This window comes from Balearica regulorum, chromosome 13 (assembly GCF_011004875.1).
Source record: "Balearica regulorum gibbericeps isolate bBalReg1 chromosome 13, bBalReg1.pri, whole genome shotgun sequence".
Lineage (NCBI taxonomy): Eukaryota > Metazoa > Chordata > Aves > Gruiformes > Gruidae > Balearica > Balearica regulorum.
Genome location: NC_046196.1, coordinates 13,817,941 through 13,840,846, shown reverse-complemented (window position 1 = coordinate 13,840,846; position 22,906 = coordinate 13,817,941). Strand labels below are relative to the sequence as shown.

At 43.3% G+C, this 22,906-nt stretch overlaps 2 protein-coding genes across 17 annotated transcripts in view; one reads left to right on the top strand and one right to left on the bottom strand.

Annotated features, from left to right (window-relative positions):
• The window catches only part of LOC142603684 (uncharacterized), a 45,057-nt gene that overhangs the window by 3,897 nt on the left and 18,254 nt on the right, over positions 1-22,906 (bottom strand). For 6 of the 16 annotated variants that reach the window (XM_075765574.1, XM_075765573.1, XM_075765571.1 and 3 more), the window contains 5 exons: positions 10,203-10,270; positions 7,312-7,518; positions 6,598-6,696; positions 2,692-3,010; positions 82-1,618 (listed from right to left, as the gene is read on the bottom strand). In XM_075765574.1, the coding sequence (XP_075621689.1) occupies positions 2,738-3,010; positions 6,598-6,696; positions 7,312-7,518; positions 10,203-10,270 (647 nt within the window). In that variant the 3' untranslated portion in view covers positions 82-1,618; positions 2,692-2,737. Of the gene's footprint in view, positions 1-81; positions 1,619-2,691; positions 3,011-3,306; positions 3,441-5,898; positions 6,082-6,597; positions 6,705-7,311; positions 7,519-10,202; positions 10,271-13,436; positions 13,507-22,906 lie in introns of those variants that run through there. The other 10 variants (XR_012837578.1, XM_075765577.1, XM_075765576.1 and 7 more) reach the window with 10 other exon arrangements.
• Positions 18,636-21,882, top strand: POP4 (POP4 ribonuclease P/MRP subunit). Its single transcript, XM_075765582.1, has 6 exons — positions 18,636-18,806; positions 19,293-19,516; positions 20,174-20,251; positions 20,468-20,529; positions 20,876-20,977; positions 21,488-21,882. The coding sequence occupies exons 2-6, from the start codon at positions 19,347-19,349 to the stop codon at positions 21,622-21,624; spliced, it is 549 nt and encodes a 182-aa protein (XP_075621697.1). The 5' UTR covers positions 18,636-18,806; positions 19,293-19,346; the 3' UTR covers positions 21,625-21,882.

The window sequence follows — 22,906 nt, the reverse complement described above, 5'->3', positions numbered from 1 at the left end:
TAATATTCACTGTCAATAATATTTATTTTTAAATGAAGATTGGAAACAAGGTAAGACATTTGTTTATAAACTGTATTGTATATTGCTGAATAACAGTTGAATAAAAAGATTTTGAAATAAAAGTTTTACAGATGTGTCTGCCTTTACCTGTGTCCAGAAGCTCCCTGAGAAGGCTTCATGGCTGTCTCTGTTCCCTGCCTTGTCACAGCACAGAGAATTGAGGAAAGCTGCACCACAAATAAAATAAACCTGAAATCAGTTATTTATTACACACCCCACGTATTGCCAAACCCCCACAGCAGAATGTGCTGGCAGCTAGTCACAAGCTATAGCTGCATTTTCCTGTGGTGACACCAGTTATCTCTGGGCAGTTAATGCAAGATCTAGTCAGATGGACAGTGTGACAGTGTTGCGCATTTAAGGTAAGTTGCTTTGGTTTTCTGCAGGCCTCTCTGAAAAAACATGAATCAGGCAGTCGAAAATGAAAATAAAAATGAATCAATCTGGAATGTTGTATTCCCTAGACCTGGTTCCAATATTTGACTAAAATACATTCAGATTTTTAAAATTACATAATTGTGTCACTTGGCTTACCAAGTGAGCTTTCCTCTAATGAAGCAAAAGGCTTTTTTAGAGTAAATACAGCAGTTATTTTTCTGTTCCAAAATGCTTAGGGTTTAAGTGAGATAATAGGATGACTTGGTAAAGAAACACGACTGTCTTTAGCTGAATTTAGGGAAGTACTTTGAAATTTCCTATGTCTGACTGTGATTCTTATCCTTTCATTTGCGTAGCATTTTAGAAAGGACCTTAATTGTGGAAATGGTAAAGTGACAGCTACAGCGCCCGCAGGACTCTTTCGGCAGAAGCAGTGGAGCAAAAGCAGGCCGTGCCATTGCCTTACCTCGTACCTGAGTCCTCTTCTAGGAGGGTGGGAAGGGATTTTCAGTTTCTCAGATGGTCAAAAGTTGCTTTTTCTAGGACTGCCAGTAATAGTGAGGGATTTGTGCCACTCGCATCTCACTAGGTGCGAGACTAAAACACATCTGTGTTCATACATGCTACTACATTGTGGTAATAAAAGCCCTCTTGTAGTGGGGCAAACTTACCATGGGGATCCAAAGGTGGTAATATCTTTGTAAAATGTCCATCTCCTTAATGCCAGCTGTAGTAGCCCGTGGATTGGGGAATAATCCATAATCATCCCACAAAAAGCAGAACTGCTCTTTGGAAGAAGTCGGGGGAAGTGATTGTTGCAAGCCTGGAAGTGCATCAGAGCATGAGAACTGAAGAGCACGGTCCTTGGCTTCCATATGCGCGCAGGAGGGCCAGTCTTCTATAACCTGAAAGGAAAAACGGGTGGAAAAAAAGATCTGACTGTCAGGCCACACCTAAATTAATACCGGCATTCATGTCTGGGAACTTGTTCAAGGACAATTATTCAATGCAGAGGTATGTGTGGAGTCTGTAATGTCATGAGAGCTCTAATCATTAGAGTAACGGCTGGTCATGAAAGTGAAACCTGCCTGGGTTTGAACTGTGGGTCCTCTGGTGAGCTCATCATCACTGCTGCTTTTTCCCAAGGGCAGTGAATATTTCTCAGTGACTCGTCTTCCTTCTAAGGGAAAGAAACAAAAAAAAAAATTCCACAAGAGGAAGAAGAAAATCTGCCTAAATTTATCTAAATAAATAGCTGACGCTTAAAGCCGTGGAGCGTGTCTATCTAGGAATAGTTATGCTTCTATTTCAACTGGAGCCATACCTCAGCGTGCTCTCTTAGTAAACAGATCATCTGGTTTGCTCTGATACTTTTGTTTCATCACTTACAGAGTACATTATGTCTCCAATTGCATGCTGTGTGGTTTGCAGAAAACATGGAAGGAAATACATCATCTCGCATTTGTCCTTCCCTTTGTATTGTAGCCTGTTGCCTGCACAGGGATGTGGCAGCAACTGGAAGTTTTGTGTGCAGTGGCAGGAGTAGAATTATCAAGGTCTTTTAGACTTTAATCACATTAAAGGTGAAAAAGTATTAAATCTGCCACTAAAAATAACTTTTTTTATCCTTTCTGAGATCAGAATTAAGTGTGCCGCAGTAGGAATAACAATTCTTATATTCCAATTCACTATAAAACCTCAGAACTACTAAACAATAACCTGAGGATTTGATGAAAAATCTCTTCTAACAAGAGCAATAGGCATCTTTTCTTTCCAGTGAAGACGTGCACACATACAGAGATAACTCATTCCCAGCACACAGGATAACTTCAACAAGGGAGCAGATTGCCAGGATAACCTGGCTCTACCTTTACCTTTGTTATATTTCTGCCTTCAAAAATGTGCAGAATGAGTCCTCCAGGTTTTGCGGCCTTGGTTTCCACATTCAGGCCAGCACTTTTGAAAAATACACAGCCTATGTTTAACCCCGTATTTGCATAGTGCAGGGGAAATAACTGTCTAAAGAGGAGGCCACTGCTTTTGGTACAGTATTTAGTCTTTAAAAAGCACTTAAAGGAATGAGAAACATTGTGATAGAAAAATGTAAAGAATTTGGAGCTTTATTGCTTGTGAGTGCGTTAAGGACTTTTGCTAAAACATCTGTCCTTTGAGAGTGCTCTTTCTTCTGAAAAGGGCAACTGCCTCACTTCTGCTGATTGTATTTACAAAGGGCAAAGTGAGGTTTTGCTGTACCTTTAATGGACAGAGGCTAGTGGCAAATCTTGCTCTTTCATAAATCTCAGCATTCCTCGTGGTGTCTGCTGTCAGAATCGATTAGGAATAAGTGCTCGGGCTGCAGAGCCGTGGCCAGGCGCTGTGTGTCCTGCAGTGCCACGCAGAGCTGGGCACAAAGTCCTGCAGCACCGGGGGTGGTGGGTGCGTTCCCGGGCACCTGGGGACAGCCCCTGGTCCCTGCACCGGGGACAGCACGGTCAGCAGCTCCTCGCAAAGGCAGCAAGCAGGCGAGCTGGGAAGCACGAGTGATGGCTGTTAGGGGCCAGAGCTGAGTCATCTGTAATATAATCATAAGGAAACACACATTTTTCCTGAGAGAAAAATCAATAGAACTTTGCACTTTTCCTTGTAATATTTCCAGTCTGCGCCATCAGCCGCAGTTTGCTCACAGTTATACTGCTATAAATTCACTGCGAGTTAATGGATTTCTGCAAAAATGAATGGATTTACAACAGTGTAACAGAGCTGATGCTAGAGCCATGCACATGTAAAAGTACATGGAACAAAAGTAGTTTTATAGCACACAGGTGACCTTCAAAGTGCCAAGACCTAGCAAGTAAAAAGCAAAATTACCTAGTTCCTGGTATGCTCCTTTTCTGGGAAAATTCCCAGGGAAAATAAAGTGTGCAGTCCTGAAAACATCACTGTGGCTGGTGAGAGGGCCAGAGCCCCACTGAAGACAAGATGGGTGAGCGACCAGCTTCACACTGTGATGGAGAATGCAAAAGACTGACTGAACATGTCATTTTTCATTTCCTACATAAAACATTCTGGAGCCTAGTCTCACTTAGAATTAGTAAGTAAATAATGTACTTCCAAATTCGTGTGTCAAAACTAGGTTGGTTAATGTATGAGCTGCCTCTGTTGCATTTGTTACTATGCAGTAAATTTCATGCTTAGCCAAAGGCTGGCAAAGTTCATTTACTCATTATCCCCAAACTTCGGGCAGTTATTATTCAGACTCCCCTAGTACATCTATTTAATAAGAAGAGAACAGAAAATTGATGGGATCAAAAATGTTAAAGTCTTAATTAATGCTTTTAGTAAAGACTGATTGGAGGGGGGGGGTTGTTAGGAGAATATTAATTTGTAGCAAGCAAGTGTGCTGCCTGGTTCTGTGCGGAGCTCAGCCTCTGCAGCCTGGTGAGCTGCCAGCTCGCGGGGACACCGCCTGCATCACCTGGGGGCTCTTCCCACCAGGTAAGGGACACCAGTGCTACAAGCCGTGGGAGAGTGCTAAAATACCAACATATGCCAATTATTGCTGGTTAATAAAAGAGTGTTTTGATGATAAAATATTCACTTACAGCAGAGAAAAGATGTGAGTTTTTTTTTTCTTCTTCACTGTTTTGGGCTTTTGTGGCATTTTTGTCCCCCGGCAGCCGTGTAGCACTGCCAATCGCTGAGCTGCGATGCAGGGGGCTGCTGGGCGGTTGAGGGCTTCGCTCTCCGGCGAGACGCCCCGAGGCAGAGCCCAGGGCTGTGTGCACGCGTGGGACGTTTGGGTTTGTTCACACAGGAGCAGTTACAATTAGTCCACAGGAAAGTTAACAGGCCCTAAAACACCGGAAACAAGAGGAAGGCTGGAAGAATCCCAGCCAGCAGGAGGGCGGCCATTGAGGGATTTCCATATCACCCTGTTCTGGCCCAGAGCAGCAGCAGCAGCAGCAGCAGCAGCAGTGCCCCTTCTCTGGGCACGGCCATGTAGTTCGACAGGGGATGGGCAAGAGGAAGGGAGGGGGTTTGTTCCTGGTTTTAGACCATGAAAACCCAACAATCTCTGCTGAGTAAACGATGGCTATTATTATAAATGGAGCCAGCTGGGGAAAAATACGTGGTTCAGAGCTGCATCAATGACAATCCAAAATTTAGCACTGAACAAGATGGCTTTTTTTAAGGATTCATGCTAATGTCAATGGATGGATTGAAATCTCCTATTTTTCCTCTGGTGACTGCCAGCCTTTTAATTATAGCAATTATGGACATTCCAGGCAAATCACAGTTACATTAAGAGTCAAATCGAAGAGGACTGTGCTGTAGTTAGTTAATGGATTTCCCTATTTGTTGCCTATAGATTTGGTTTCCTGTTATTGTTAAAATGTTTCTTAAATCGCATATGGAAAATAATCTGTAGTTTAATACTAATTAAATGACCTAGGTCTTGATAAATAACTCAGAAATGCTTACAATTCAATTGAGGAATATACTTTTTCAATAGGGCATATTCGAAATTTACTCTGGGGAAGATGGGAAAGGGGGGATTAAGCTATTATTTTTTTCTATTCCATGACCAGATCTGTCAAAAACTTTAATTCATCTCTGTGTTAATATCCTTGAAATAAGAAGCAACAGGTAAGACCCTGGGAGTGTAATGCAGGATGAAAAAACAGATAGCCACACAAAATGAGCTCTTATGTTTGTATTTTCTTGTCATTTTCCTTGAAAATCTGAAGTAATTGATTTTTTTTAACAAACTTGAATAGGAATTCTTCATTACTAAATATTTTTCAGGCCTGTAAGTTGCTCTGATACAGTAGTGAGTATCATGACTCATTTTGGGTTTTAGGGTGATCTACACAGTACCTAGGCAGGTGTTGATATTTAGGCTGTCAGGGGTCAGCTGTTTCGGCAAAAATTAGTAGGATACTTCTGATTTCCAAGTGCCGTGGTTTTTATAACAGTTTTTAATTTAATTTTTTTTAATAGGGTGCTTCTGTATTCATAGTCTATGGTAAACATGAGATTTACTTCTAAATTCCCATGGCAGAACCTCTTTTTAAAGTATAGGCTATAATTTATTTACTTACTTACTGTTCTGGACAGTTGTATTTCAATGCTTCCAGAGTTGTCAGAGTTGATCCAAATCACTGATACCTGTCAGTTTGTCATAAATCAGCTGTCTGTCTGTGCAATTTTAAAAATGTCTCATCAGCCCCACAGGGAGAGCTTCTGCGTTGTTAGGCTGGGTTTGAGGAAGGTTGGTGTAAGGACTGACACCCCGCCTTGGTTTACCTCATCCTTCCCTCCCACGAAGAGCAACATGGTGGGTTGCTGTGACCTAGATGTGAGCAGCACGGCCAGATGGGAGCCAAGGGTCTGATAACTAACACCCTGCATTGTTATACTGAACACACATTGCGCTGAGCTCTGGAAAGCTGGACGTACCTAGTCAGTGCACCTTGCTGCGACTGAGGCAAGCAGTGCGTGAGCTTGCAAGCTGCGCTTGCTTGGGAACATGGATAAATCTTTGGACCAGGACAATGTGTGCACATCTAAATCTGAGTCAGGCCAAGGAATAACTGAGCGATGATCTATACCAAACCATGTCTGTCAGCAATATCTGTTACCCTGAGGGGAATGCAGCATTTGAGAAAGTGCACAAGAGAAGCTAAAGGCAACAAAAATCAAATGAGACAGTGAAAATGTACAGTTTGAATAAGGAAACATCAGTTACTTTATGATCTTTACCAAATACACTCACGTTTGTGATTCATTTATGCTAATTCAGTGCAAGACAGTAAAAAGATAATCATTTAGTGCTACAAATAATGATAATAGCATAATCCCTTTATAGAGTGTTTGGATATAATTTCAACTTTTATAGTATAGTGGTATGAAAGTCTCAAGTTAGTTAAATGCACAGCAAGGTGCTAATTGCAATCCTGGTTAAAATGAACCTCAGTTTATGGTTAAGTTGCTGGTTGAGATAATGACTTTGTATCTGAGCTAGCTGAGTCCCACTGAAGTCAGCAGCCAGATTCCTAATATAGTGAAATCTTTTAATAATTAATAACACTGGCATTTCAGTCTCCAGAGACGTAGGCAGGGTTTGACAAGGCAGGAAGACCAAAACTGAGTACTTACCGCGGCACTGATCCTGTGGTGGGCTTGTTGATATGGCCACCTTGCAGGTTTCCAGCATGCAGGGAGACAGAAGAAAGGCTCGCCTTGCTGCCACCAAAACTGGGGAGCTCAAACCGAAACACACATTAGTTAGCAAGACACCCTGGGCACCTGTCAAAATCTGAACTGTAATGTGATTTAGTATCAAAACTGAGTAAGCGGAACTAAATCCAGCTTGCTGCAGTGTCGAATGTGAGAAGCTGAACTTTTTGCAGTATTTTTCAAGACCATAAAATATAATAACCCAAGAGTTAATTATTTTAAGACTAGAGAGGTCTTATGCTACTTATGCTAGACTAAAGCATTTCACTAAAGCAAACCATCTCAAAAGCAAAGGCTTTTTGTCAACCTGGTCATAAATGTGCATGGAAAAGTCAACCAAGTTTGGGTTCATTGCCCGGGGTAATTCAAACCATGCCACCACATGTTTCTGGAGCAGAGCGCACCAGGGAAAGCACTGCTCATCTTCAGGGCCATGAAAATGCCGTGTGTTCACACAGCGCGTTTCCCTTCATTCAGTGCTCAGCTGTTGCTGCTGGCATTTACAGGGCTTGGGAAAAACATCCGCCTGGTCTGTTGTTCATGGTTGGGACTGCAAAACGGTGAGGGAGGAGGAGGAGGGGGTGATGTGGGAAGTCACAGGGGCCATTTACCTGGGGACACCGTAAAACTCACCTGCTGTGGGGTCGTGGGAGTAGGAGACAGACGTGCTGCACAGCCTGCACGGCGAATGTGCTCAGTCAGTTCTGCGGTCATGGAGAAGCCATTTATTTTTATTTGAGCAACACTTAACGTTCCCAAAACAGCCGGATGGAGCTCAAGGAGACAGGTGAATAAGCAGCAGCAGCACCATTTGTCACGGCTCAGAAGTTTCACTCTGCTCTAAAATAAGCTTTTTTCAGTGGAGAAAAAGGGTGTGCGTTTTTTTCTTCATGTGTTGAACAAAGTAGCATAATAAGGTGTTTTCCCAAATAAACTCACAGATAATGATTTTCATCGTGCATCCCTAGCTAATTGGGGTGCAATGAAGTGCATAATTCAAATGCTATCTAGCCTGAGGGCTTAAAGCAAAGCCTAACTCTGCCTGCAAACTGGAGTGGAGATAGCTGATGTGACAACTGCCTATCAGTAGGCTGCAGACTTTCAAACGAGCAGGTGACATAGGTGCACTATCTGATTGCAGCTTAAATTCTGCCTACAATCGTGCCTGCTTGGTTCGGCGTAGTTACTCAATGGCCAATAATGCATTAAATAGTCACAATGTACAGCTTATTTCAGGAGAAAACATTTTAACAGCACAGGTGACTCATGCATGCATTAAGAAAACCAGGACACAGCGTACCAAATTTAGGTTAGCTACAGTAAAATAATTGTAATAGAGCAATGCTGACCCCAGCTACTGAATGGTGACACCTGGCTTTCGCTGCACAGCAGAGATTAGGTTTTTCTGGTTTGTTTTCCTCTCTCTCTCTTTAGATATAGTTCATGTATATAACATATATTTAGTATTTAGATGTTTGAGACAAAACCCCAATGTTTTTGAGAGAGAAGTGCCCTTCCAGACCAGCAGCGCAAACCATGGTCTCATGGAAATAGCAATTGCAAGTGGAAAACAGCCCTTGCTGTGCAACACCTCCACTTTGTTATATTGCAGTATATTTTCTTATTTTTCATGTGCCTGCTTTGTGTGACCCTGCCAGTATGTAAAAATAGCTGTTGACAGTTTCTTTGTTTTTGTTTTATTATAATGTAATTTATGGGATGCTGAAAGTCTGCAAGTTACTCGTACTTGACTGACATGTCTCTGAGAGTCAAAAAATTGCTATGTATACTTGACTGAGATTAAAATGGGTAGACTGTGTATAGCTGTATCCTGCTTTCAAAGTGCAGGATTGGAAGGCTTCCATTAAATTGTTATTTTCAGTTATTATTAGCTCCTAAATCAGTTAATATAATTTCTTTCCCATAATGAATGCACAGCATTGTAAGCCTAAATGCCATGTTTTCTATTGATCTATTTCCACAACCTGTTTAGTGAAATAATTAAAATGATTTACATGGTTGACCCAATATCTTAGTGGTTTAGTAAATCATGTTGCCATGTGGGAGGCTCAGCTAGTTTTAAACTCTTGGCAGCACCAGGGCCACGGAGCCAGGCTGCAGCGAGTGCCATGCTGCGCCTGAAGGCATGCTCAAAGCTGGCCTGTGGAAACGCCTCCTCTGACGCTCAGGGAGAACAACGGCTCTGACTGGTTTGTTCCTTCATCACCTCTGTGCAAAGGAAGAACATTGCTTGGTGCTACCAAGCCAGAGCAGAATTTGAGCTGCAATGTCCAGGTAATAAATCTTCACTGGCAACTTGACCATCCCTGTTTTCTGCCCCAGAATTTACCCCATATGTCTCTGTGGGCAGTGAAAATGGGGCAACTATGAGCTTGGTATTTTTACATACAAGACAATGTGGGAAATGGCTATTTCTACCTTTTTTGGTTCCTTTAACTCCTAAGAAGAGGACAACTCTAAACACAAATTCTGTTTAAATGCCAGGGTTTTGAAGGGCTCAGTAGGATTCAGTAGTGTCAAGACAGAGATACACTAAGGCATGCCCCAAAGTCTCTTAAAATCTCTGGCAGTCCCTTTGGTAATCTCAAAGGGCCATAGGTGACTCCTCAGGTGACAGGAGAGCTTCCTTAAGACAATCTCCCTGGCACAGGAGCCCTCCTGTAATGATACGGCTCTCCTGACTCCTCATCTCCCACAGCTCCTACAGGCAAACACACAGGGCTGACGCAGGGAGGACTTAGAAAACATTCCCAGGTTTGTTTCTAGCTCAGCTCCCGGTGTTAGGGTGACAGTAACGGGGAGCCCTCAGAGCAGGGGCAGAAGGACACTACAGCAGTGCCTGGGAGGAGATGTAACAGCCAGTCTCTGTAGCAAGAGTGGCAAGAGCAAAGTACATTTAAAGTACTAGTGTGAAAAGCTGGTAGCAACCCTCTTTCTCATGAAAAATGTGCATTTTGACAGCTGCAGTCTGGAACAAAAGGGACTGAGGTGACTTCTGTGGGATCAGGGCAATGGCTGCAAAGCAAGGAGTGTGCAGCCAGGGCCAGCCCTCATGGGGATTGTGCCCCGCGGGGTCCTGCCCTGGCCAGCCGCACAGGGAGGACATCCCTTGGGGACATGTGTGCGGGCAGGAAGGTCGCAGACCTCCATCCTGGCCCACGACAGGAGGGACAGAGCCCACAGCTCTGAAATCAGTCAGCGTTTGAGACACCATTTATAATGTCTCCACTTGCAATCCCTGAGGAAGCCTCAAGCTTGCTTTCAGCATCTAGTACATTTTTTTTTTAGTTCTATTCTTTTTTGCATAAATATACAAAGAAAAGAAAAACATCCTATAAAAACTTAAAAATTTGAAGACGGTTGTTGGATGCACTTTGCCGCAGATGTCATTATCTTCCTTCCCTGACCTTAACCTGCCACCATTTCTATTTTGCTTTAAATGGACCTGTAATTTCACAATGTGAATTCAGCTGGAACTATTCTTTTTGTTTAATAAACTTTACCCTTGCGCTGACTGCTCCAGACTCTGAAAAGAAACACTTCTTGTTTGTGAGTGTTCCAAAACGTAGGTCTGAAATTCAAAAAGAAGCGTTGGTAAATGGGCTGTAATCACACTGAAGGCCAAGCGAGTATTCCTCCTCTAAGGCAGGAAAAAATAAAGGAAAATCTGCTTTGCTTTCTGCTGCCTCAATGCTGGTAATTTTACAGATCAGAGGACTTTTTCAGAAAGAAGCCTGCTGTGCTGCAGTGTTTCAGAGTTGAAATACCTATAGTCGTGCCTTTACGGCCACACTTGGAAGTGTAAATCGGGGCCTTGTTTCTACAAGCACCATGCACCTGGCAGAACCTCCCTCTGCCGGCAGTGGAGGGCCCGTGTGGTGGCACCCACCACCAGCAAGCCCCAGCAACTCCAGATTTACCATGGGGAAGAGCATGCAATGTTAATGGCATATCTATCCTCTAACGCAGGCAGCTGTGTGCGAGAGCTGTAGGGATGTTGTATGAGAGCTTGATGGCTATGACAAGTATGATTGAAACTGGACACAAGGGTCAAAAATTACCTCAGAGAGGGACCATAACACAAGCACAAGCCACCCGTGTGCACAGCAGGGTCGCAGTCCCCTCACTGCTTTCCGCATCAGGCAAACATCTCCCCCACTCTGACGTCTGTCTGGCCTCGGAATTAGTTTTCTTCCTGAACAGGACAACCACAAACCCAAAGGAGTTGGGCAGCTCTGCCAATGGTAAGTGCCACATCACTAAAGCTGAGCAGAGACTTAGTCATCGCCCTGAGCCCTGACAGCACATGCAGTTCTGTAGTGACTACCAGCGCACTTTTTGACAAACCAGCCAGTCCTTTCCTGCACCCCCTCTGTGCACCTACCAAAGCATCCTTCAGCTTACTGTAGTCTCAAATAACCGCTGTTCTTCCTGTAGGTGTGATTGCCACTGCAGCACTCCTAATTTCACACTCACGTAACTCAGAAATCCTTTTAAACCACACCAACCTCCGTGACTCAGGCTCAAGCTATTTGCTAACTAGGGCTCTGTACTTACTGAGCTGTGGCAAAGCAAAGGATCCTCGGGCAGCTGTCTGCAAATATGGTTCAGGTCAGTTATAAGTCTGTGATTAGTTAATTTTGTTTAGAGGATCTGCTTAAATTAAACATCTCTCTCCCATTCTCACCCACTGTTCTGTTTTTAAGAAGTATAAGGTGCTTAATAATCTCTGCCACCTGAAATAATCACTGCCAGGATGAAAGCTCTCCCCTTCCCACCCCATCATCTTGTCCCACTGCAAAATGCATAAATTAATCTCATGCTAAAATTAACATACATTGCTGAGGCAAATGAATTGGCATCTCCATGTATATCCATTAGCTTCCAGCATTTCCTGAGAGGGGCTTTCATTTAATTACCAGCTTGACAGGCTAGCTCACTCCAGAACTGCAGCCGCATTTATTACTTTTATCTCCTTGGACACCTGCCTCTCTCCATGGTTTATCAGATTTCTACTGAAGAGAGGGACAAAATATTTTCTATTGCACCAGGTTATTGTTCCTTTAAAAGGCACTTACTAGAGCACTGACCTCAAACAGGGGGTTTTTTTGGTTGGCTTTGGATGGTGGTTTGTTGGGTTTTTTCCAATTATCAAAGCAATGCAGCAGCATTAACCCCTCACTGCCTCACCACACACCTGCAGTTCAGAACAAATCAGATTACAGATAGGAGCTGAAAACCTCACCGCCAGCTCTGTGTGAGCAGCTCACCACCCTTACCACCGCCCATAAAATCCTTGCCTGCAGTGGGACTCCAAATTCTCAGATGCTGAGACTACTTTTCATCCTCCCATGTATGAAAACTTCAAGTGGAAACGCCGAGAGATGCCTAAGCACATGGCTCAGTGCCCTCCATTGCAGTCCGGTGAGAGGGAGCTGCCTGAATTCCTCTTGATGGTTTAGGCCATGCTTCATATTGTCAATGATGCCTCTATGACTGGTTCATAAAAAGCTAATGTAGATAAAAGGAACATTATTTTAAAAAGCTGGCTACATGCATTACCAGCATAGTCACAGCCAGAGTTATGGGTTATAAGTCACCTGCATGACTACGCACCACTCAGTAAGCGGTGAGTAAAGCAGCTCTTACCCCTTATTGCCTCAGGCAGCAGCTCAGGACATTGCTAGTTCAGGTGTTGGCTGTGGCCACAGGGCTCATTCAGCCTAGTTCCAACAGATAAATACTTTTCTTTTGTTTTTCTCTGGGTCACACTACCTGAATTTGTGGATATGCACATGTCCCCTGGGCAGGACTCGTGTGAGCTGGTGTGTTGTGACAGACACGACACGTTCAAACCACTGGGGTGTGAAGCTACGTGGTGCTTCGGCCAGTGAGGCCTCCATGCGTGTGGACCTAGCAATGCATCTCGCGAACAAGGAGAGCGCAAGCTGACTCATTTTATTAAAAAGAATGGTTCACTCCTGACAGCCTAATTGTGTTACCTCAGAAGAGTCTGGCAGGAACAGGGCCTTGCTGATAGTGATGCCTTTGAGAAAGACACCTCATTACAGAGGAAAAATGAGAAATTTGTATGTGTTTAATTAATGAACCTTTTCAACTTCCTTGGGATTTCATCCCAGTTCCCAGCTCCATGCTGGCAGTTTGGCACGCAACAGCTGCTGGCTGTGAGCTGCGCAGGAGACGGCTGCGCTGCAGACGCTGCCCTGCATGGCTGGAGTCTCCCGCTCCTTCCTGGGCCGGGGCGGCAGAGGCACCCCTGAGCTGGGGGTGCCCTCTGCCCGGACTCTGACCCAAGCAGTCAGCGCTTAAGCACTTTCTGGGAAATGGAGCAAAAGGTGCTTCAGTGAAACATAAATTATTTTAACATAAGCCTTGTGCAAAAAGTGCCTCTTCCTTCCTGTCACCTTAGTCCTAGTAAAAACTGCTGCATCTCACTCCAGAGCCTTGGGGCTGAGTTACACACAGCACATGTAAAACTCCTGTTTATGTTTAGGAGCTCACTGTGTGCGGTGCCTGAGCAGGTGTGTGGCCTGACAGTGCCGGGAGGTTTGGAGGTGAGCAGAGGAAGCACCCTGGCTCACAGGGATGCACAAATACTGCAGCAGCCACAGTATGGCAGCACAAAGCTCCTCCAGGTAACATTTTTTCCATTGCACTCTATTACAAATAGAAATAAGCAGTATGCAGTAACATATTTTTGGCCAAAACTTACTTACTATGGGTAAAATGGCAAGTCGAGACCACCAAACCATGTCCCACGGGCTTGCAGAGTGTGACAGCCCTTTTCTAGAGAAGAGTGTAAACATTTTTTGATGAAAAGCCAACATAATTGATTTTTTTGAGCCAAAAACCTTTGTATTTGTATTCTTTTAAAATTTTAATGAATAGTTAAATTTATGTAGTTTAACCAAAACCGAATGAAATACATTAAACTATTCAATCTGCTATAACTCCATTATTACTTTATAATTTACCATTTTTAATACTCATTTTGCATCACACATCCCTATCACATATGAGCCAATGAGGTTAATTATGTTTTAAAATAAAATATTCAACAAGATCTAAATGAGACTCAAAGAACAGCAAAAGTAATGACTGTAAGACAGACTGTCATGGAATAATACATGAATGCAGAATGCTGGTATAATTAGTAAATACAAGCTGTTCAGGAGCAGCAGTGGTGTCTGTCATTCTGATGTGTGTTTGGCTCATATGTGATCTCAGCATGCAGGGAAACCAAACATCAGCTGCCAAAGCCTCAGCCTACTGACTCCTCGTTACTGTTTTGGGGAGCAAGTGTTGCTTTTTTAGCTGGGTAGGGCTGGGTAGTTCTAGTTTGCAGTAGTCGTCTCCAGGTATTCTAGGGTCCCTCATATTTTTAGTATTTTAAGAAGGATATAGCTTCTTATTTTGACATAAGAATATATTGGTGTTTAAAAAAGTGGCCTCAACTTGTGGTGAAATTGAATTCTTTCAAAATCCTCTTTCCACAGATAATATTACTGTGATGCAGAAAAGGTTGGGGTATGGGAGAACCGGAGTCCTGTGTGCTAAAAAAAAGCTGCAAACAGGCAAATTTCTTCCACAAGAGGAAGCAATACTTAATTTCAGAGTTGAATCAGTTAGTTGAATGCCACCCACCCGCAGCAATAGGTAGAGAAAACACCGGGCAGGCAGGTGCCCACCTGGCTTCGCAGGGGCAGGACGGGCTGCAGGCAGCTCCGGACTCGGGCTGCCCTCTAGTGAGAGTTTTTCACTTCAAAACCCAGCTTCTAAATCACTGACATTTTCTGAAAACATTTGGGCATTACCATTTGCCTTCTGATTTCTGTGCTATTAAGTTACATAGGATTTTTGTCTCCAAGCTTTTTCTTATTTTCTTCACGCCCAGAAAAGCTAGTCTTTTTTATTCACCCTTATATGGTATCTGCCAGTTGAGATGACAAGGAGCTGGGACTGTAAGGAAATAACGCACCTTCAGCCAAAAAGAACAGTTTATCAGCTGCCGGGGGGGGGGGGGGGGGGGGGGGGGGGGGGCACATCTCATCCTAATCCATGTGTTAAAGACGAGCTGGTAAAGCAGAAAAATTTATGGAAAATATATGGAAAAGAAGTATTTGTGAGATACAGGGTACATCCAAAGATGACATTCATTAAGCAACTACAGCTAAAATTGGTCAATCAAACCCACAATGCAAGAGTTTGAGCTTCCACACAAAACCTACCAACTTCAGCAAATCCAGAATGACATAAAATGAAAATTCAGGCTACTAATACCAAATACTCTACCCACCCACCTGGCTGAACAGCAGTTCTCACCCTGCCCGCCCACTGCCACACCCTAGCCACGACCCTTTCCTAGATGTTTTTTTCCAGGAACCATAAGTATTGAGTGCCTGAAAAAGTTCCACACAGGGCACACCAGCAACACCCCAACGCTGTGCAGCAGAGCCAGGAAGAAGCCAAGCGCGCAGGGTATAGTTAGCCAAGGCGCCCAAAAAATGCTGCCATGGAGTGGCTCTGCACTCCCGGCCAGGCTGAAAGAAGACGTCGGCAGGAGGAGGCAAAGGCAGCAGCAGAGGGGCAGCGAGAGGCAGGCAGGGGGTGGTGGGACAGCCATGGGCTTACACAGGCTGGCTGCACGCTGCGTCGGCACAGCCCTGGGAATGGGGTGGAAATTGCATTAGCAGCTTGATACTTGGGTAGCGGAAATCAGATCAGAGGGTTTTAAATGGAAATTATTTTCACCAGTACAGACTTCCCTAGGGACCAAATTCAGCTGCTAATACAATTTGGCCAGGAGGAATAAACTACATTGATCTTGAGAGCTCAAATGCTTGCTGAGACCGTCCTAGAGAATTACGGTATTTATTTCTTGTATCAACGACAATCAGCAAAAGTATACCAGTGAATGTAGCCCAGTCACTTTTTACACACATCAGTTAACTTCACATACTTCTGCTCATCTCATGCTGCAGTTCATAATTACTCTCTTTTTTTTTTAAAAAAAAAAGCACTGATCTATTCCTGTGTTACACAAATATCTTTAAGTACTGTCTCTGGTCATGCTGCATCTCATGTTTTAGCTTTCTGTGGCTGTCAATATAAAGCTTTTTCTATAATTGCTCCCACATTAACTCAGCTTTCCCCAGGACACTGCTGTTACCCAGCCTGGCCTGCACACGGTTTTTTTCCCCATCACTGTAATCCAACAGTACCTACAGGTACAGCAATATGGCCCCCTAGTGCACACAGTTAGATTGCTTCAATGTTGGGGTTTTGCATAGTTGTTTTGTTTTTTTTTTTTTTTTTTTTTAATTATTATTTTTAGAGAGCAATAAATAAAGCCATAAATAGATTTAATAGAATAAGAAATGCCAGTGTTGGCACCTATAACTCAGTATTTAATAATAGATATTAGGGATTTATATCACTATAAACCTATTTTACTTGAAGTAAAAAGCTTCAAAAGTCTAAGACACTAAGACAGGCAAAGTGGGTGATGCTGCACATTCAGAAAAAAGCATTATAATTACTGTGTCTGCGTATTTCCAGTTGATTTTATCGTCACATTTTTTTACCCATCTTTCCTCATCTCTCTTTTTCTTATCTACAAACGGTCTTTGCATATTCTCTGCTTTCTTGATTTCTTCGCCTATTCTTTTTCATGTTTATTTGATGGGAGTCTAGACTCCTGACACAGAGCCTTCTTGCTGGGACATACGCTAATGCGCTGATCTCGGTCCCTCAGACATTATATCTGAAGATAAATTGGGAAATGAAGATGTAGAGCTGTTGGAAGAGACTGGCTTCCCCAGGCACCAGTTTAGCCTGGATCATTGGATTTACAACACCAGCACCGCCAACACTGATTTGACTATTAATCCCTGAAGTGCCCTAGGAAGTGCAGCATAAATCCAGTGAAGGAGCATTCATATGGCCCTAAAGACCCATAGCGCTTATCCCGGTACTTCATTCATGAAAACTGATCTTTTCTTAGTAGCAATGACAACTCAAGGAGTCCATGCTTTGTAAAACCAAGAGATCTGCTTGCTGTGGCAATGTACTTAACTGCCAGGAGGTCTATGATACAAACCAACTAGTGCTCACACTTAATGCTCTGCAGAGTATTCTCTCCAGCCCTTTCTTTGTTACACACATACAGAGAGATCTACAATTTCATTCCCTCTTAGGGATCACTTTAGTGCCTTTGTGCTCCACAGTAGCATTCAACAAAATCATCATGTTTCCTATACCCTGTCTCAGTAACTTTCTCCCACAGTATCTTTTACCAAGCAGTGCTTAATTATCTGCTAAACTAATATTCCCCTGTGACAAGAATATAAACCTCTTTTGTATTTGGAGAACCATCGTGTCTGAGCAGAGGGTAGCATGAGTTGGGACTGAGCTGGCAAGGAAAAGGAATTGGCTGTTCTGGTTTCTAAGCACCTCTGTGTTGCACAGTGAGCAAGGCACTGTCCTATCCCAGAGAGGCAGTGACTTATCAGAGGAGGTAAATCCCACAGTGAGCAGCATCTTCCTGATTTTTTGACCTTGATTGCTAGAACGACAGGAACAGACTTTAAACAAAGATCTCACATTGCTGTGTGACTACAGTAGCGTTTGACACAGTGTTAGCTACTGGGAACAGCTGAACGGGAGTGTGTACGAGTCAGGTACCTGCAACAGCTGGAGAGGCCTTGAAGGACAGGCTGGGACTGGGAAAGAAACTCTCTCCCCTACCAAGGGAAGTGGGATGGGAAGCACTTTGGTGGGGGGCAGAGAAGGCCTGCACCTGCCCGCGGCCTAGGGAGCTTGGACAGTGGCTGCTTAGACTGTTCAGTCACCTAAGAGGAGTTAAAGGTATTAAAAGGTCCCCATCTAGCTTAATCTAAATGACTAATCTAACAATCTACCCTGCTGATAACTGCCCCCCCCCCCCCCCCCCCCGCTTTGTAGAACCTCATGGTTGCGATAAGCAACGTCACTTCCCTGTTTTACATTCTTTTCTCTGCATTTTGATCTTAGCGATGGCTTCCCTCTAAACCAGAGTCTAGCACAGTTTGTGATTTAGGCGGGACACTGAGCTCTTTGAGGGCATTAGTGTGCAGACCCCAGTGCCAGCCCTGTTAGGCAATAACCCAGAAAGGCGGCTATATGCAGGGAGGCTTCTCTTCCCAGGACACACAGGGGTCTTGGTTACCTCCAGCAGCGCAGCCTCTGAAATGTGAGGTTAAGGCTGGGATTTACTACCCTAACCAGCAGTGGGAGAGATGGTAACAAGATGCTGTTTCTTTTGATATACTGAGTAGTATAAACGCTCTATAAAAGCTTTTAGCAAGCCTTTGGCTCCCCCTTGCTGAAAAGGCTTTGACACCCCTTTCCCTTCGTCCCTTCTGACTTCGTTGTGCAAAGGTCAGGCAAGGCCAGAGGGAGAGGGCAGGGCTCCCCCTTACCCAGGGCCTCCCAAATGGCTCACACGGGGAGCTGAGGCTGGTGTGTTGGTTACGTGACTCGTGTGAAGGGCAGTATTGAGTGGGTTTCTTTAAATCTGAACTCAACCCGGTCTCAAGCGCGCCCACAGCCTGAGCTCCCGTTACGCAGGGCTGGACGGGCCATCGCAGCGACACCTTCACAGGCCTGCACGCGCGTTTGGCACCTGTGGCAGGCCCTACGAGCGTTGCACGCCCCGGGGACTACCGGGAGATATTTTTAGCACACAGTAATTACAGGGAAAACCTGGTGCTGAGTCCCGGAGCTCCCCCCCAGGAAGACAAGGTGCTTCACAAGGTACAACGCCCCCGACCCCACGCCCGCCCTTAAAAGGCGGCGCAGCGCAGGCGCCGCCTTGCGGCCAGCCCTGGGAGCCGGCTCTCTGCGCAGGCGCGCGTCCCCTCCGCTGTCGTCAGCCGCCTGCGCCCGCAAACGCCGGCGGCCGCCGTCATGGAGGGTGAGCGCCGGCGGGCGAGGGTGAGTCCGTGCCGCGGCGGCCCCGCCTGACGGCCTGCCCCGCTCTGCTCTGCCTTGCAGGGGAGCTGTACCGCCGCCTGCTGCCGGAGGAGACGGGGGAGCTGCGCCTCCAGGTACCGCCGCCCGCCCGAGGAGCCCCGGCCCGACGGGGCGGCTCTGAGGAGCAGCACCTCTCGGCCCAGGCTCCCAGCCCGGGAGCGCGGTTGTCGGGAGTAACTCGGCGCTGTCAGCTCTTTCCTCACCCGGTCTCGTAACAACCCTGTTCGGGAACATGGGGAGGGGTGCGGGCCGGCTCCTCGGCACTGCATCCCCAGTGCGCTCCGTTCGGCTTTAGTGTGTGAAACTGGACGGAAAACCTGCCGTTTCCTCCCTAATAGCCGCGTTGGTTACACCGACGTGAGGAAACGGCGGGCGGCTGCATGTTTGTACCTGGCCTCGGGTGTGCGAGGCTTCAGCGTGTGAACGTTTTCCACTGGCTGTTACTTTTGTGTAGATCTCTAATTCCTATGGCAGTTTTGTCAGCCTGATAAAACTACTAGTCAGTGGCGAGTTCTTCATTAAAATTTAATATTTTAAAGTATACTTTAAAATATCTTTAGCCTCAAGGATCAGAAGAGGCCAAAGCATTTGTAAATGCCTTCCTGAAGCGTACTATGCCAAAAAAGAAAGATGAAGCTATCCAGGATATACTAACTCGGAAAGCTGTAGTTCTTGAGCATTACTCCAAAAAAAAGACAAAGCCAAAGAGGAAGAAAACAAAAGGGTTTACTGCCAAACAAAGGCGAGAAATGTGTCTTTTTGAAATCGAGCCTGAACAGCAAAGGTAAGTTTTCAAATATTTTCTTTGTGTAGTAAAAGTGGGAGGTACATTGAATGTCTATAAAAGCAGCAGCAGCGGGAACATGTGGATAGTAACCCTTCAGTATGTAACATCAGTCTGAGACTGTGGCATTTCACCATTAGAAAACAATTATTTTGTCTGTATAGCTGGAAAATTCATTTCTGTTTGTTACTGGTTCTCTTTCCTTTTGTATAACCAAATATAAGAAGAACTCAAATCCAAATACCATCACCTCTGATTTCAATTTTTAAAGTTAGACTGCCTGTGACCAGAGAGTTGGAATTGTGCATCAGGTTCCCCAAACTAATGCATGTTGAAAAAAGCCCCTACTGCTGCTAACATCAAGTAAGTGGGGAGGTAAAAGAGTAGAAACCTCTTCGGTCTCAGACATAGCCCAGTCCTCTAAAACACATCACTGGTTTGGGTCAATAGAGAGGAACATACTTAGTTTATGATTTTTTTTATAAAGCAAACCAGTTTCTGGAGTAGATTACCACACAGGTTAAGTTAGGACACGAGATTACAAAAGTTACAAATGTTAGTCTTAACTCTGTTGTAAATATGGATTACTTCAGTAATCAACCAATAGATTTTTTTATAATTGAGTTTTATATAATACTTCTTGTCTTTTTACTGCAGATATGCCATCTTTCTACCACTACATGAACTCTGGAAACAGTACATCAGAGACCTGTGTCATGGACTTAAACCAGATGCGTAAGTTTGAGATATTTTAAAATCAGTGTGGTTTTGATTTAGTAGATATTTCTGGGTTTATTAAGTTACTGCTTGAAACATCCCAGTTACTTGATAAGGATATGTACTATTTCTGCAAGCTTTGACATTATTTCAATAGTCATGGTCACATTTTGGAAACCTGACTTTCTGTATAATTTTCTTTCCCTCTTCCCTGATCCCACCCTCTTCTTCAAGGCAACCACATATGGTTCAGGGCAAACTGCTAAAAGCTGATCTCCATGGAGCTATTGTTACAGGTATTCTGTTTGTTTTCTTTTACAAAATCATCTGAACTTAAGTAGACACTCCTGTATTTCAAGTGCTTATTTTTAAATTCCTTTCAGTATCATTACCTCTAGAATCACATAGTTGAAATCATATGTTGATGGATTCTTTCTCTACTTACCAACACAATTTACTTTTCAACTGCTCTTAATCATGTGTTTAGTTGCAAAGATTAACTGCAAGTTTTACCAGCAATTACTGTAAGTGCATTATTTCAGAATGTTGCAAATAACTTTTTTAGAATGAGGAGGCAACTGTAGAAGAGCAAAGAAACTGCCTGTGTCTGAAACTAATACATACATACTTCTGTTCTTTCAGTCACAAAATCAAAGTGCCCCTCTTACGTTGGGATAACAGGAATCATTCTACAGGAATTTAAACATGTCTTCAAAATAATCACTAAAGAGGACAAATTAAAAGGTATATAAGAATTTTTTTCAGTGCTTTTCACAATTTGAATACTCAGAAATTTCTTAAACACACTATTCATCTTCACCTCTTGAGTACATTGGTTTATACTGGTACTTTCAATTCTTTGCACAGAGTGGCAAAAGTCAATGTCTCTACTGACCATGTAACAGCCCAATATCTTACCAGAAAAGTATCACACTAGAAATGAGCAATTAAAAAAAAAAAAGCATTTCCAATGTACCAAACATGATTATGCACATGGCTCGTTCATCTGATTCACATTAGATGTTCTCTGCAACACTGACTGCAAGCTCCTGAAAGAGGACTAACTTTAGTAATTCCAGTTTAAAATTTTGAAGGTTTGGTTATTTTTGTTCTCTTGCTAAAACATAAAAACCTTGAAATATGGCAAACCTCAAGTCTACATGTGAATAATATCCTCTGGCATGTCAGCATATTTGGATAACAGGGATTTACATTGGTCTACTTTTGTTAATTTCTTTCCTTTTGAATTTTCAGTTGTTCCCAAACTTAACAATGTGTTTAGTTTGGAGATTGATGGATTCATTTCCTACATCTATGGAAGCAAGTTCCAGCTTAGAGCAAGTGAGCGATCTGCAAAGAAGTTCAAGTTGAAAGGAACTATTGACCTATGATTTCATGGAAAGTCAGAAGTATTAATAGAAATGTCTGCTGTTTACTTGCAGTTTAAAGACCAGGTTTTCTGGCAGATTGGAAATGGAATAGCTATGTGAAATATTTCTAAAGCATGTCTTCTCACTGAAGAATGATTAGTATCTGTTGTCTTTGCTTTAAAGACTTTTCAGACTGTTGGAGTTTGTTGTATTTGTTCTGTTATTTGTATATAACATTTGGCTTTTATTAAACTTATATGATTAGTATTGATTACCTGACTTCTGTTTCAAATAATTGTAAAAATTTATGATTATGAAAATTATATCTTGTAACTATGATAAATGTTATTGTTGCCTTCTGTACAAATGGGGCTTTATCTGCCTATTATAGGCTTATGAGACTGCAGGTGATGATAATTGCTTTTATAATCATTGTTCCTGGGCCAACATGATCTTTGCCTGGTGAAAGCATATGCAAGTTGTTTCAACTGATAGGTTTTTCCTTGAATATCTCCTTCCTTGTGGTTAATAGTTGCAGATAACATATATATGCATGAAAATATATATATATACTAAGTATGTAATGCAGCCCTGCAAGCTGTTAGCTTACCAATAACATACTATAAAATTAAATCAGATATGTAGATATATATTGTCATGCTAGAGCACAGGGAACGCAACACATTACATAAGAGGGAAGCACTTGAAGCTAGAAATTCAAAGATGGAAACAACTCCCATTCAATCTGTACTTAAATTACAAAAAAAATGCTTTATAAATATTTAACCTCTATTCATAGAGCTTTAACCTATTTTGTGTATATTTAGTCATAGTGTCTGTTCTACACTTAAAAAATACCTTTCTTACTAAAATACATGTTACACAATTTTTTAAAAAGGCTAGTGTGGACAGCACTTAAGTTTATATTGGTTATTTGTGAGCACTATATCAATGGAACACAAGAAGTCAGGTAGTTTTATAATGTAAGTCTTCTAGACTCATCAACCACCTGTAATACAGCACCACTTGTGAAGAAGCTTCTAGTGTTTAAACCATCTATAAATACTTTTTGCAGCAGTCTGCAACAGTAGTTGTAATGGAGACCCCATACTTGCACCAGTGGAGACTTGCTCAGCTTTGAGTGCACATGCTTTTCATGTGTCCTCAGTCTCTTTATCTCCTTTTTTTCATAATATTTTTACTATACATAGAATGGTTTGGGTTAGAAGCGACCTCAAAGATTATTTAGTTCCAACCCCCCTGCCATGGGCAGGGACACCCTCCACTAGACCAGGTTGCCCTT